General features: G+C 43.6%; 3 protein-coding genes across 5 annotated transcripts; all 3 read right to left on the bottom strand.

Annotated features, from left to right (window-relative positions):
• Nucleotides 1-40: 40 nt before the first annotated feature.
• On the bottom strand, nt 41-4,363 carry LOC109642159 (uncharacterized). Its single transcript, XM_020106834.2, has 4 exons — nt 3,692-4,363; nt 2,020-2,319; nt 1,627-1,717; nt 41-961 (listed from the first exon to the last, which is right to left on the bottom strand). Exons 1-4 carry the CDS (start codon nt 4,080-4,082, stop codon nt 541-543), a joined length of 1,203 nt encoding a protein of 400 aa, XP_019962393.2. The 5' UTR covers nt 4,083-4,363; the 3' UTR covers nt 41-540.
• A 788-nt stretch (nt 4,364-5,151) lies between these two features.
• Nucleotides 5,152-9,515, bottom strand: LOC109642158 (uncharacterized). Of its 3 annotated transcripts, none has more exons than XM_020106830.2 (7): nt 9,000-9,513; nt 8,017-8,277; nt 7,410-7,515; nt 7,037-7,278; nt 6,606-6,814; nt 5,997-6,156; nt 5,152-5,826 (listed from the first exon to the last, which is right to left on the bottom strand). In XM_020106830.2, exons 1-7 carry the CDS (start codon nt 9,310-9,312, stop codon nt 5,639-5,641), a joined length of 1,479 nt encoding a protein of 492 aa, XP_019962389.2. In that variant the 5' UTR covers nt 9,313-9,513; the 3' UTR covers nt 5,152-5,638. The 3 variants fall into 3 exon arrangements, with proteins under 3 accessions (XP_019962389.2, XP_019962390.2, XP_019962392.2); XM_020106831.2 differs by having other exon boundaries at nt 9,036-9,511; XM_020106833.2 differs by having other exon boundaries at nt 5,688-5,826; nt 5,983-6,156; nt 9,000-9,515.
• An 891-nt stretch (nt 9,516-10,406) lies between these two features.
• Nucleotides 10,407-14,583, bottom strand: LOC138413530 (cytokine receptor-like factor 2). The gene is made up of 9 exons (XM_069537452.1): nt 14,539-14,583; nt 14,235-14,328; nt 13,617-13,728; nt 13,336-13,505; nt 12,832-12,983; nt 12,574-12,736; nt 12,209-12,305; nt 12,031-12,115; nt 10,407-11,522 (listed from the first exon to the last, which is right to left on the bottom strand). The coding sequence occupies exons 2-9, from the start codon at nt 14,302-14,304 to the stop codon at nt 11,022-11,024; spliced, it is 1,350 nt and encodes a 449-aa protein (XP_069393553.1). The 5' UTR covers nt 14,305-14,328; nt 14,539-14,583; the 3' UTR covers nt 10,407-11,021.
• Nucleotides 14,584-14,618: the final 35 nt, after the last annotated feature.

Below are 14,618 nucleotides of genomic sequence, written 5' to 3' on the forward strand. Positions count from 1 at the left end.
GAAAGAAGTGTTCTTTGATAACAAACAGGGAAACACAATGTCACAGCAGTATTGAAATTATTTATTATTTAACAAAATGACAAGTTTGTAACAGTAACAAATCTAATATTTCTTCACCTGTTATTAATATAAAGATGTCGAGTTTATAATTTAAGCTTGCAGCTGATTGTAGTTACAGATCTTCCGCTCTAGGGGGCACTGCACTTATACAGTGGCTGTGAGGTGTAATATATAAAAAGCTTTATATTGCCTCGGAATATATTAATGCATTTTGTACAGACATGCAGAGTTTTCCAAAAAAAAGACTCATTAGTTTCACACTGAAATAAAAATCTAAATCAAACAGATATAGTTAGTTGCATAATTCAACTATGAAAAGTTTCAAACGTGAGTCAAGAGTTCAGAGATTAAAGTTAAAACAGATCATAACACCTGAGACAAATCAACACGATGACAAAAATAAAATCATTCACACAGTCCAGTTTTCGACGCGTCGTAAAGTTTTAAATATGCAGCATCTCTACAGACATGATCCGTGTGTCAGCTGCACATGATTCCCTCGCTGTTGTTGTGGGATCCGGCTCCGTCAGGTTCCTGCGTCTCTCCAGAAGGCTCCACGTGCTGGAGCAGGTGTCCGTACTGCGCGTGGTCGATCTGGGGGCGGGCATTCTTCCGGGCGTAGTACCTCCTGGACGCGGCTCTCCACGCCTCCCTCTGCAGCAGCTGAGACTCTTCGGGTAGATGAGATACCAGCGTCCTCCTCCTCTTCTCCACGAAGGAGAGAGGCTGTGAATACTGTGACGCTGAAATGTGGGGGAAGGGGTTACGGCGCGAGGGGTTTCCCTGTTGCCGGGCTATTTTTCGGGCGTAGTAACGCCTGGACGCTGCTCTCCACGCCGCCCGCTTCAGTCTCTGAGCCTCTTCCGGCAGCTCGGACATCGGCACGCCCTTCTTCCTGTTCCTGAGGAGGTCAAGAGGTGAGAGAGGATCAAACACAGGAGGAGATATGCAGCTTTATTCTGATTTCAGCATCTATGGGCAAATAAAATACGTTACTCTTCGTCAAGTCCGATAATATGACTGACGGATGAACAGATTTATGTTTTACAAGGTTAGTAATGTCTGCTGGTGCGTATTCGTCACTGTCGGGATATTATTATTATTAATGTCACCATCACTAATCTGATGCTCTCAAACTTCTAAGCTGTAAATAAAGAATTTGTGCAGCTGTAGGCAGCTTAATAGAACCATGTGATGCTGAATGAAGACTTGTTATCAACTGACGGGCGTGTAAGTTCGGCCTCAGTGTGGATAAACGGTTTGGTCTCAGTGTCAAATCCTTCTTGACTCTATAACTACAGAAACGTTTCCGATTATCCCCAGAAGACGTCACGCTTTGAATCGCAGCGTTCTGGTTTTTATAATTGCGTCGTAAAAATACAGAAATATTTTGTTAAAAATTATGAATTATCTCTGGCCAGACAATATTTATTCTAAAATTCAAAATACCAAGACAAGTTTGGGGTCAATCTGTTCAGTTGGTGGAGGTTAAAAATCCCCAAAGCACCTGATGAGGCCACTGAGGTCGTGAGTTACTTCAGTGTCTGTGTCGATGCAGTAACTTACCTCAGGTGCTCTCCCTCTGTGATCTGGTGTCCATCTCTGTCCACTTGAGGTTCCTCCCTGAACGTTGCTCTCTCTCTGCTGTCATGTGTTTCTAAAGTGATCAGAAACAGTTTTTTTGTCATTTCACTAAATCGTTGGGTAAACGTCTGGAAATGTGAAAACACCAGCGCCATCACATGCTCCACTTTGGAAAACATTTTGCTGCTACACAAAATAAACATAGAAGTAGTTTGAAATGTGCATAAATGTGATTTAAATAAGAAAATTATAATAATAATTAATGACTCTATTTAAGTTGGGCCCTCAGTCGTCTGAAGCAACATTCAAACAAACAGATCCTGATGCTCATGTTCATATTTATAAACAATAGGAATTATATGTTGGATAAATTACTTTTTACAGCGAGGCTCTCTTCGTCCTGACATGTACTGCCTGTGCTCTCCTGACACTCCCCGAATCTCTCCTCGCTCATTTCCCACTTGATTAAAACTGCGTCGATGTCACACGGCTCTTCTTTGACCACGAGGCTGCTGGGGGATGAAGGCAGAAGCCTGGCTGCGTCCGATACACCTGAAGTCTCAGAGGAGAGGGAGGCGCAGGCCTGCTCCAGGCACATTCTGCTGGGGGACGACAGAGGAGCCGACTCAGGGCTTTGGGAGGAGATGAGTGAGGGTGGTCTCCCAAAAAGACCCACTGTGGAGAAAAGAGACAAAAAAAAAGGTGTTTCAGGTACAAACTGATAAATAATTATATAAATAAACACTGCATATATTAATGGTTATACATTCTGAAAAAGTCCAGGACCACTTCATCTTCAACTCCAAAGATCACATTAACTCATTCATTTCTTATTTTAGCATCATTTTAACCAGAACACCGAAGGGTTGGGTAGGAGGAGGACAGGGGTGGGGGAAGGTTAGAGCGGGAGGATGAGGGTGTGGGGGGGGGGGTAGTAGGGAGCGGAGCAGGAGGTGAAGGTTGGACTGAGTCATCGCTGCAGCCTGTCGAGGAGGTACGACACTCTGGGTTTCAGCAAAGCGCTCATCAACGGAGACGCCTCCTGAGGCACGGGGCGGATCACCTCAGTGAGGCAGAGCCAGATGTTGGGCACCTCCTCATCGATGTAAACAGATGTTTCTATCATGTCTTCCAGCCCTTTAACTTCCTGCTCTGCCGGCAGCTTCCCTGAGTTCACGCAGCAACATCTCGCTCCTGGAGTCGCTAAGTGTCCACAGCTAACCTGACGAACACATGGAGCGAGGAGGAGCTAGTTTGCTCCGCCAAAGTTCTCGTGGTGTCTACCAAGCTGCCACGGTTTAGGTAATTGTCAGTAATGGCCTCAGACAGAGTCTCGATCTCCTCCTCTGTGACTGAGGTTTTCACAGGAGGAGCAGGAGTGGCGTCAGTCTGGTCGCTGATTGGCTTCGTCTTCTCCTGGTGGATGAAAAGCCCAAAGTGACTCCACGTCTCTCCAGAGGAGGCAGCACCTACGAGGACGACCGGCTCGGTTTGGGCAGGTCCGCTCTTCTTCATCTTCCTCTTGGAGGTCGACGGCTCCACGAACACGACCGGCTCCTTCTCACCAGACGTCTGGAAGATTTCCACACTGAGTTCATTAAAGCTGTTCAGGGGTTTCTTGAATATTATGACTGGGACACAGTTCTTCTGTCGGCTGGGCCTGCAACTGCTTCCTGATAATCCTGTGACCAGAATGTCATAGTGTGACATTCCCAGGTGAGAATCTGAAGGATTACAACACAAACATCTTCCTAAAATAAAGAACTTGTTCCCACAAGATAAGAACAAATGATCTCCAGGGGCTCTGCAGAAGTCACTGGTCAGTATTTATAAAGTTTCACATCCACACATTCATTCATTCATTCAGTGCATCTGTGTGCAGCACTGTCTCTGTGAGAAGGGACGGTGTGAGCTTTAGTGTCTTGCCCGAGGACACTTCAGAACTAGCTGGTGAGAGGACGCTCACTCGAGCCCCTGAGTAAAAAGTAGTTGTGAGTTCTTAAAAGTCCAGAGAGGTGTAATGGTTCAAACACTCATCGCTACTCACCGGAAATGCTCATCTCACACTCCTGCTGCCCCGCGGTCACCTCCGGGTCCAGGCAGCCTGGTTCGAACCCGCTCCGCTCTCCCCTCTGCCGGTCCCCGGAGGAGGTGTGAGACCCGCCGGGGCCGAGCTCGTTCCCGAACAGCGAGCAGGTGCACCCCTGCCGGCGGAGCACCTGCAGCTCGTGCTCGATCCCCCGCAGCCTGCGCTCCAGCCGGCGGATCTCTTTGTCCCTGTCCTCCACCGTCCGCTGGTGCTCGCGGGTCCTGGCGCTGTGGACGCCGGACAGCGCGTTCAGGATCGAGTCTATCGCCAGCCTGACGGCGTTCTCCACCAGCGCCGTCTCCTCGTCGCGCAGGTTCGTCGGGAAACTTCTGCTCTGGACCGAATTCATGGTTCGACTCGGGCCCGCGGCGGTGACTGGGGGAAGCTAACAGGCTAGCTGGGGATGCTAGGCGGCTGCGGGACGTCACGGCTCTCTGGGGACACCAAGCACGCGCGCACGCTCTTTAAGTCACATCGAGCACGTGCACACAACACTGTTGCGTGAAACAACACAAACCACGACACACACACGTTGACGCTGCTGCACAAAAACTCGCTGCGCAAGAGTCGAAGGTTTGCTTCCGGTGTCGTGTTGTTCTTCTTCTGCGTTAACGGGCGTCGGTTTGGCGGCCACAGTGCCACCTACCGGCTTTACGCCACAAGGTCACAAGCATGGAAATTCAACCAGGAGGTGTTAAATTAAAACGAATTATTAAAACTCAAAAGATTCCAGTTGAGAAATAACTCAACCGAGTAAAAAGATTATAAAACAACAATGAAATAAAGTGCTTGATTTTTAGAAAAAATAAAAATGGTGGTTTGAGTTTCCCCCTTTTCTTTTTTTTCTGAACTACATTTCACATATAAACAATCTCAACAAATATTAACAACTAAACATCTTTAACGCCTCCTTTTCTCTTAGTTCCCAGTTTATCTTGAAAAAGAAGCTCTACCCGACCGCGGCTCGCCTACTCGTGACCTATATGAGCCAACTTCATAAATGCTAATGCTTGTTTTTTCTGCCAATTAGCTCATGATTAGGAATGAAGAGATCTAAACATTATGCATACATATTTTACATAATAAATTTATTTTACATTCACCTGATCTGGAGTATTATTTGGATATTTTTTTACTTCAAGATGTAAGATTTTTCTTGGCGAAATCAATGAAGGTGTAGAAAAACACCCTTTCAATCATCTCTCAATGTTAAAGAAAGCAAAACAAAAAAATCTGGATCCGTCTTCCGACATTTATCTGCACCAAAATTGAATGAGCTCATGGAAATTGGTTGAGTATTTTTTGTTTAATCTAACGAAGAAACAAACACAGTTGAAAACATAATCTCCTTGATGGATCTAAAATAAAAAATAACACGTCATCAATTTAACACTTATTTAAATACACGTCCTGCAGCAGAGGTGTAACAACCCTTTTTTATTTTTATAAACAACATCCCTGACAAGAACAACTGAACAATGCCGATGATAAGTTCAATTACCAATGAATACCTTCTCTCGCGTGAAAATAAATATGATTGACATTATAAACAAATATTCAGATATGATTAATCATATGATAAAATCTAAATATAAGTGCAAAGAACTCCAAACAGACAAAAGCAATAATGCTAATAGTGCAACTCTTGTCAATAATTATGAATTGAAAAGGAAGTGTATACACTTATTTTACCTACTGAACCTAACGTTCAAGAGTAAATATGATAAAGGGAACACTAAGTGCAGTTGTATGTGTGTGTTCATGCATCTTCCTTTGCCTACAGACGTGTTTTGTAATGTATTTTGTTATTACTATCATTTCAGACCACTTACCAGTTAAACATTAGACGATAAAAGTAAAATCGCTGTCATATATATAAAGTTAGTGTTGCAGATATTTCTGAAACTACTCAATCACATGAGTAAACATGTCATCCATGCAGTAACCTTGCATGCTGGCGGACTCCTTGCCCTTTTCCTGTCGTCTTTTTCGTCCTCCATCTCTGTCCCCTGCCAGCTGCAGCCAGCGCTTTATGAATCGCTCGATCTCCTCATCCACGGCATCCTTGCAGAACGAATTCTGCCGAACTGCATCTGCAGGAGAGGAGGGAAGTAGGTCAAGTTTGAAAAGAGGTTACTGCACCCACTGCCTGCCTTTCTAGGGCAACCTAGTTTCTCTAGTTCCACCCCTCCCGGTGCAACCTGCACACCAAATTCCACTCTTTGCATGATTTAGAGGTCTGTTCTTACTATAGCTCACTCACTGATGATGACTCTTTTGATGGTGAGGTTCTCTATCTTCTGCTTGTTATTTCTCCCCCTCCAGTTGATGTTTTTGGCCAAAGTGTTCGTGAAGAGCTTGGCCATTATCCTCCAGACGCTCTCTTTGGTCGTCATCCCTCCAGACAGGCCGAGGTACGAGATCTGGAGAGTGGTAGGTTGTGGACATTACTTAATTTGCTGTATGCAGTGTGTAGCTTTCTACACAAAATAAGATGTGAATGTCGATTTAAGATTTCAAAAAATGTCCAAGGGGGAAACAGCAAAAGCTGGAAAATTGGAAATCAGTGATTCGTGTCTGAATATTTTGACTGATAGAAATAGCATATGACTGATTTAAGATCTTAAAACTTAAAATTGCAACCTTTCATTCTACAATCAAGAAACACAAAACATAAAAATCAGCAGCCTCTTGAACTATAAACCAAAAGAGTAGTTGGAGGTTTTTTTTGCAGATTAGAGTTTGATAGAAGAAAATACGTCTAATTCCAGTTTTAATAAATGAAAATGAGTTTATGAGAGGAACTAGAGGGTTTATGCTACTTTCATTATCCTTATCATGTTTCAAACCTTACAGGAAACATTATTTTTACCATTCTTTTCTTCAGCTCTGACTCAGCAGAGAGTCTCTGTTCCAAACATCTCAAGTCCTGCACCGACTGGAGCGGAAGGGGAAGCGTGCCGACATCTGGAGGTTCAGAAAGCGGCGCTCCGGGTGAATTTCCTGACTGCAGGATTTGAAGAACAGTTGTGTTTTGTTGCTTGATGGTCTCCAGTGAAACAAGGACCTCTAGAAGTATTGCTTTAAAAAAGAAAAAGAAGAAGAACAGAAGATAAAACACAACAATGAATTTCATTTTTTGTTAGGAACTTTAGATTCCTTATTCTTATTGCAAGCTGTGACTGATGTTACTGTAAACCAGCTCAGATTATTGAGTCTGAACTGAGTTTTTAAACTTTTTTGTCTCATACATAAACTTGACTTTGGAATAACTTGTGATAACAATGATTTTTGAGCTCTTACGGTCGCATGTAGGCTGTGGGGTTGTCATGGTGATGTATGTTGGCTGCTGACATGGCTCTTGTGCAAGTAACTTTGAAGTGACTGAGCCGTTGTTGTTCTGCCAGTGAGGCTGTGGTGAGCTGATATCGCTCACACTGTTGTTTGGAACAGTTGTTTTTCGTGCAGATGAAGGAGTCACACAAGGTTTCTTCCCAACAACCACCTCTTCCTCCATCTCAGGTTGGCGGCATCCGTTCCTTTCCCTGGATTCAAAATAAAGAATTTTACATTTTATGACATTTTAATGTTTGCAGATAATAAAACCTTCAAAAATAATGTTCACTGTAACTCAATTGTATATATATATAAATGTTTAGGATGGAGAAATCTATACCCCCCTCTCCTTTTCAGATTGGCAGCAGGTTCGTCTTCCTCCTCTAATGTCTTCGGCTTGTTCATCTGATAATTTGCAGTTTTTGCCACAAAATCAACGAGTGTGTCTGCAAATTAAAATGTTTATATTGTTGAATCAGGGATAAAAAAAAACCAATCACATTTATCATCTTCTAAGACCAAATTGAATTGTGGGTCATGGAGAAATGACTGTGAGTGCGTGCGTGTGTGTGTCGTCACGGTAAATTATGGTCTTTGAGACACCTACTGTTGCAGGAAATACCACAGGGGTGGTTTCGAGCACTCTCGAGGGTGTAGATTTCTGTGTGAATATTGAGCTGAAAATAGATGATGTGTATTTTCTGATAATTTATTTACTTTTGCTTTTTAAACACTTGTCAAGTGTCTTTGCTGTAACCCCTGTCGTAACAAATAAAACACATTATTAAAATATACATCTGAATTCATCGCAGTGTTTATTGCAGCCACTCCGGCATTTTCCACTGCAACAGCCTCATTTGTATTTTTTGCACATTTAACTTTTCAAACACCAGCCGATCCACCACTGTTGCTCCTCTCTCATCCAGACGGATACGACAGCAGCTTACTTCTCATTGCAGCTGTTCCTTGACGCTGATGTTCAGCTGCAGGATCCCCCTCCTGCTGGTCCAGCGGACTCCCCTCACACACTTCCCATTTAATGACCGGCTCCAGATCAGAAGGTTCCTCCTTGATCACGGAGGCGATGCCTCCAGCCTCTCCTTCACCCTCCAATGACGGAGCTCCATTCTGGGCATGCTGGTGGGTAAAGGCCTCTGTTGTGTCATCGGGCTTCGGGGAAAGGTGAGCGGCTGTTGCTCCACCAGCACCTGATGAACAGATAACTGCAGAGATAAGTGGGCGGAGATGTGTCACCTCATCTAAATTCCACCAACGCATGTCTGTGGAAGGTTTATCTTGTTATCAGCTTCACACCTGACATATGTATTGTTCATGGTCCAGGGACGTGCAGTGTCCATATTGGACTGACACAGACACACAGCCGCTTCATTCACAACATCACTTCCTGTTTGGCAACTTTGTCTTAAAAGTACAAGCACAGGTTTCATTTATTTTTTTTGCAGTCATGCTTTACATATTGAGCTGAATTTCAGAGCTTTTATTTTGAAAAGAAGTTATGAACTTGGGTCTGAAGATTGTGTCGGTTGCTTAACGGACCTCTGAAAAAGTTGACATGGAGTTGGTTATAGAGAAACATTAGTTTCATAGGGTTTATTCGGTCGTGTTACTCGTGTTGAGGGTTCAGAACAGAGGATGTTGCATCTTGTTCTATTTGTGAATATGAGCTATAGAAAGAACATTAGATTGAAATTAGACTGACAACGAAGCGATTCAGTTTCATTTTATGAAAAACATTGACTATAAAATTGTCAGTGCAGATAAACCAGGGCGGATGAGCACAAAGTTTTCTGACTCTGCCACAAACAATGAAAAACAACCGACGGTGTATTTGAAGTTTTTTGGAAGAGTCAGTAATTATAAGAAATAACTCTAAAGTATGATGAGGAGCATGAACGCAGGTCAAACCCACAGCTCCGGTTCACCTCCTCCTCCTGGTTTGACCCACCACAGGCTGGGACTGCAGGCTGCCTCCTCTCCACCTCCTCCTGCAGCAGCTTCACCTCGCTCTCACTTTGCTCCAACTTGTTTTCCAGCCTCCTGATCTCCAGCTCCCGCTCCTCCAGCCTCCTCTGGAGCTGCAGCAGCGTCCGGCTGCAGGCGCTGCGCATCACCGCCACCACCGAGTCCACAGCCGCCCTGACGGCGCTCTCCACGGCCGCTGCCTCCTCCTCCGCCAGCAAACTCAGGGAGAAGCCACGCGGGTTGTTGCTCCTCGTCGTCATGTCTGAGTCCTCGGCTCTGCTCCCACTGATGAACAATGAGACAGAGAAATGAGCCACAGCTGCAGTTTGGAGTCCAGATGTTTGCAGCTGTAACACACACACACACACACACACACACACACACACACACACACACACACACACACACACACACACACACACGCACACGCACACGCACACCTTCTCGGTGTTTTTAAATAGGTTGGTAAAAAAAACGTTATGGTGCATTACCGCCCCCTTCTGGTATGGAGTGGGAACCAGGATACATGAAGGTCCAAATGAGAAAAAGGGAGAGGGGGTGTATATAAAATAAAAATAAAAATTACTTCATAAATCCAGTTCTCTCCATCAATTTTGTTGTCCTGATGAATTTAAATAAAATAAACGTATAGTGCAAAAGATCTGACTTCAATTCTGCACGTTTCAGTTTCTGTTATCTACGTCAAATTATTTTTAATAACTTTTTAAACATATGAACAAGAAATGGTTGAGAACATATAAACACTGTGAAAGCAAAGTCTTTAACAGTGGAGATTAAGAAGTATATATAACATTTGGCATCATTTAGAAGCATAAATATTTTTTAAAAAGTGCTTTCTTCTTCTTCTAGGTTTCCTGTAGATGTGATGTCTGTTGGCTCACTGGGATTTTACACCCGTGGTTTTATCTGCAGAGGTGTAAAATAAGTCTCAGGCTCTTCTGCAGCCAGCCAAGAATGAAATATAAGTGGTTTTCTAAGTGGAGTGTGTGCATTAACTGTCATGCAGGTTGAGGTTAGCCTTATTCCAGACCTAAGCTGCATGCGTTTAAACTGTGGGAGGAAGCTGGAGAATCTAAAGAAAACCCAAGAAGACACAGGGAGAACATGCAAACTCATGGACTGTAAACAAGTGCATGAAAAAGACCTGAACCCAAGTTGGAAACCAGAACCAGTGACAGTGTTAACCACTGCATCAATTAAATGTTCTATTCTGACCCAAAGAATACAAAGAGCATGACAAATGAATGTACACAGAATATATCTAGTTCATTCTAGGCAAGAGTTTGGCTCCGCATCGATGGTAAACTATTATTGAATAAGAAAGTAACAGAGAAACATTCTCATATTCTTTATTGATCCCCTTAAGGAAATACTGTACAGCAAATTCAGAAGCATTTGATTCATCCCCTTTATTTCAGTAGCAGTGCCTTTTGGCCTCCCTAAAGAAAAAACACTCTTTCATCAACCTTCCAATAATTGGAAGGTGGAGGACGACCCAGCAATTATCTACGAGTATTTTTCTCAATCTAAACAAGTCCTCATATCTTATCGCACCAGTAGTTTGTCTCCTTCAGGTCTTTGTCAGAGCAAATGGGACCCGGCGGGCACCCACAGAAGATACGATCCATGTCTAACGAGTCGACGCCGAGCACCGGGGTCGATGCCACACTTTTGTGGGTTGTCCCCGGTTTTGCCCACTTTCACCCTCGCTCTTTAAACCCTCGGCCCCTGGACATGATGTCAGAGGTCATCAGCTTCATTGTGGAGAGAGTGCCCAGCCAAAAAGTAGAAACGGACCAAAAATACAAACAAGGCAAATACAACATTGTTTGGCCACATGCATAAAGGCCGGATTTTGACCCGCTCCTGAAATAACCAGCCACTGATCTGTGCCACCAGTGAACAGGATCGTTTCTATATGACCACAAACGAAAGACGTGGTCTTCTTTCATTTGGACACTAGAACAGGAACCACACCCTCTGCTGTTTTGTTGAGGATGCAGTAATCTTTACAGTAACGTGGCGGCGAACTGGCCTCAACGGGACTGTTTGGTAAACTGCACTCTGGGCTTTGGGTCAGGTCCTCGAAGCTGCAACCAGAGTCAGAGCAGCTGCTCTTGAAGACGTGCTGAGGCGGAGACAACATTACTTGTTCTTCCCTGATGCTGAAACCCCAGACAGAGCCGGGCAGCCGAGTGTAAGGTGTGTCCCCTGCAGGACAGATCGTGGTTATTGGGGTTAACTGGGGCGCCATGTGCATCCCAGGTAAGCCGACGTAGGAGGTTTGACATTGAGGGAATGTCAGTTGTGTTACTGCAGTGTTGCAGACGTTCTGGTTCTCCTCTGGGTCCTTGGTTTTGGGTTTCGGTTCAACAGTCACAGCATCGGTTATCAAGATCTCTTCAGTTTTGTACGTTAGTGCAAATTTACCCTGAGGTGAGAGCCATTCCTGCAAATATATGGACAGAAATAACCATAAGGCTGGAAACAGCTGCATCACTTCTTCTCACATGTTACACAGAACACACACAGTAACAACTAACACCTGCAGGGTTGAGTGTCTTTACTCATGGACCAGGCGGGTCGTCAGCAGTAGCTTGATGTTAGTGTTAATAACATTGAAATCAAAATATGTTGCACGACAGAACACTTGCATTTCTCTCATCAGCCTGGTTGCACATCACACCCACTCAGCATCAGCGTGTCAGTATTGTTAGTTTGTACAGCGCAAAATGTGTATTTGTAGAATATTCGCATCGTGCAAGATTCATAACCCATTCATGCACATGTGACGCTTCTACACGCAGCGATTTGCAATCACACACCATTCACACAGCCGTCTGTTTGTTTGACAGCTGGATGATGCAAAAAACACAAACTAAAATTTGGCTCAAATGTGGACAAAGGGACAGATCTGGGATATTTAGAATATTTTTGTTTTTGCTCTGCCGCCTCACCTGGAGGTTTCCTTCATGTTGTTGGAACAGAGGTTGAAAGAAAGGAGCTGGCGATGGCGTGTGCGACAGAGTTTTTATCTTCGTTCTGTCAATCAAAGCAAATTGTACAATTATTATCCAGATCAGAAAACACTGAACGTGATAAAGTTGATATTTTGAAAAAGTGCCCATAAATTACCGTGCAGCAGGGATGTGGAACACAAGCAGCAGAACTCCCACAATCACACACACCGGGACCAGAGATCTGGTCAAAGTCATTATTATGTTTTCTTGTTCTGAGAGAGAGTCAGTAAATAATTCAGCTTCAGTGAGTCAGAGGTTTGGCTATTAGGTGGCTGACATTTGAGGGTTTTCACGGTAATTCCACAAAAGCAGTATTTTGAAAAGACTGGGTTTTTAGACTGACTCATGTCTTTCACACAGATACAATAGCAACTCTAGATCTCAATTTATGTATAATTGAGAGGAAGCAGACCTCTGATATTTCATCATTCATAGTGAGTGCCATGAAGACTCTGCACTAATGAAAAAGTATAGTTTTACCTTTTTGCACTTCATTTTTCCAGCATATCTGTGGACTCCATTCACTCCAAATTGCTTTGTAACCCTCATTAGAAGGCTTTGACCTCACTCGAGTGCAGTATGTAGCATCTGCATCAAGTTGTGACCGTGAAATCGATTGGAGGGTCCCCTGCGGGTGATGTTTCTGAGGAAACAATCAGAATCGTCGTCAGTCAGATTTTTTTATCTGCGGCGAAACACGGTGTCACAGTTTGTCTGTTTGTGGACAGTGGATCTCACCTGGCTCTTACTGTTGGGAGATTTCTGGAGAAGGAGTTCGTATTTGAGGTCATTGACCAAATACTTATGGTCTTCATACCCACTTCTCCACGTGACGTTGAAAACGTTTGGTGCTTGTTGGACTTCAACTTCCTTCGGGGGTGTCAGCTGAACTGAATACAAACATTGATCAAAAGTCTGTCCACCACGTTCAGTACAAAGCTACTGCCTCATGTGTGTTGTTGAGTATTTCTCCTAAATTATACTTGAAACATGCTTAGAAAAATATAAGCATGTAAATAAATACTGCAAAAACAGTAGTTGCAGCCAGAACATTTTACATTAACAGGCAGGAAAATGCTTTCTACATGTGTGTGTCAGTCACAGTCCCCAGATATCAGATACACACAACTACATCCATGCATTGAAAAGAATACAAACATCAACACACACACGTGCAAACACACACACACACACACACTTCAGTCACATACAGTCAGTGAAGTACAATAAAATCATACTCACTGTTCTCTGATGGATAAAATTCCTTGATGAGTGAATGGCAGCCGGAGCCATTACACAGCTGCACGTTGTACTGAGTATAACTTTTGAAAATGGTTCCCTCGTAGACTTTGCAGACACAACCGTAAGTGTGTTTCTTCAGGATGAGTGGACAAGTGTACATCTCACGATCGCTAAAATAACAAAATACACCACAAACTTTACTTACTTTGTGATGCACAAACACAAACATTGAGAATTCAACATTTACATTTACTGGTCAAATGTGGAAGACGTGCAGTTACCCGGTGAACCTCAGGCTGTAGTTGGTGTGGGACTGTGCCACAGGATCACCAGTGATGTTCAACTCACATTCGACTTTGTCCCAGTAGGCAGACACACATGAATATTCATCAACTACAAGTGAGGGAGAAAATATCATGTAGATTTGGATGCTGCTCATTAATCAGGGCATAAAGAACATTTTACAGTATTTCATTGGGTAGTTTGGTCTGGAGGGGGTCGGGCCCTCTCTGCAGGGTCACGACAGATACATCTGGCTGTGAAATGATCAGAAGCAGCTCCAGTCATCAGATAAATGTAGTTTAGTTAATATTACCATGTTTATTATAAATGCAGAAGAATAAAGTTTCATAAAATGTAAGAACTCAAGCACAGTGAGTCTTATTCTTCTTTTGAGTAAATGTTAAGTTCTGACTGTAGAGGTCATAAAAGTATTACTCAACAATGAATAATAATAATAATAAATAAAAACTTGACATTTCAACCCCCCCGCTCTGTGGCTGATGAGTGTACGTTGGAACTATGTGACATCAGCCCTGCACACTAAGATGGGGAGAAGTTGAAATCTGTTGTGAGCTGCCTTGTTGAATCCTCTCAGTGTCCAGAGAGCTGAGCCTTACCTGTGATGCAGCTGCTCACAGCCAGGATGCTGGAGCACCAACACACGAACAGGAGCTGCGGACACTTCATGTTTCTATGGAGACGAGTATCACTCTGTCGGACAAGAGTCAAACATCTCTTCAGTCAGCATTCGTCTTGAATTAAATGTGTATCCGCTGCTACGGTAATTCAACGCATCTATTATTCCGGTAGCAAGAATTAATGTCAAATAATACACAACAATTTAACAACATGTTAAGTTTATCTTTTAGAAAAAGAGAAGGAAAGCTGTCATGATGGTAGAGAATGGAAATGTGCTGTTACCTGAGGGGCTGCCCTGCTGCTAGTGGTGGCTCACGCAGTGAGTGAGATGAAGGTTTGATTTATTATCAGATACATCTCAG

This window comes from Paralichthys olivaceus, chromosome 13 (assembly GCF_024713975.1).
Source record: "Paralichthys olivaceus isolate ysfri-2021 chromosome 13, ASM2471397v2, whole genome shotgun sequence".
Classification (NCBI taxonomy): domain Eukaryota; kingdom Metazoa; phylum Chordata; class Actinopteri; order Pleuronectiformes; family Paralichthyidae; genus Paralichthys; species Paralichthys olivaceus.

Bases quoted from the DNA above. Each gene is read 5' to 3' on its own strand.
- LOC109642158 (XM_020106830.2), bottom strand. From the start codon at position 9,312: ATGACGACGAGGAGCAACAACCCGCGTGGCTTCTCCCTGAGTTTGCTG. The intron at 7,516-8,016 runs GTAAGCTGCTGT...TTTAATTTGCAG, and splicing joins AGGAACAGCTGCAATGAGAA to ACACACTCGTTGATTTTGTG. The intron at 6,157-6,605 runs GTAAAAATAATG...ACCACTCTCCAG, and splicing joins CAGAGCTGAAGAAAAGAATG to ATCTCGTACCTCGGCCTGTC.
- LOC109642159 (XM_020106834.2), bottom strand. From the start codon at position 4,082: ATGAATTCGGTCCAGAGCAGAAGTTTCCCGACGAACCTGCGCGACGAG. The intron at 2,320-3,691 runs GTGAGTAGCGAT...TTTTCTCCACAG, and splicing joins GTGTGAGATGAGCATTTCCG to TGGGTCTTTTTGGGAGACCA. The intron at 962-1,626 runs GTAAGTTACTGC...TGACCTCCTCAG, and splicing joins ACAGAGGGAGAGCACCTGAG to GAACAGGAAGAAGGGCGTGC.
- LOC138413530 (XM_069537452.1), bottom strand. From the start codon at position 14,304: ATGAAGTGTCCGCAGCTCCTGTTCGTGTGTTGGTGCTCCAGCATCCTG. The intron at 12,984-13,335 runs GTGAGTATGATT...GTTTGTATTCAG, and splicing joins ATTTTATCCATCAGAGAACA to TTCAGCTGACACCCCCGAAG. The intron at 12,306-12,573 runs GTAAAACTATAC...ACTCTCTCTCAG, and splicing joins GAAAAATGAAGTGCAAAAAG to AACAAGAAAACATAATAATG.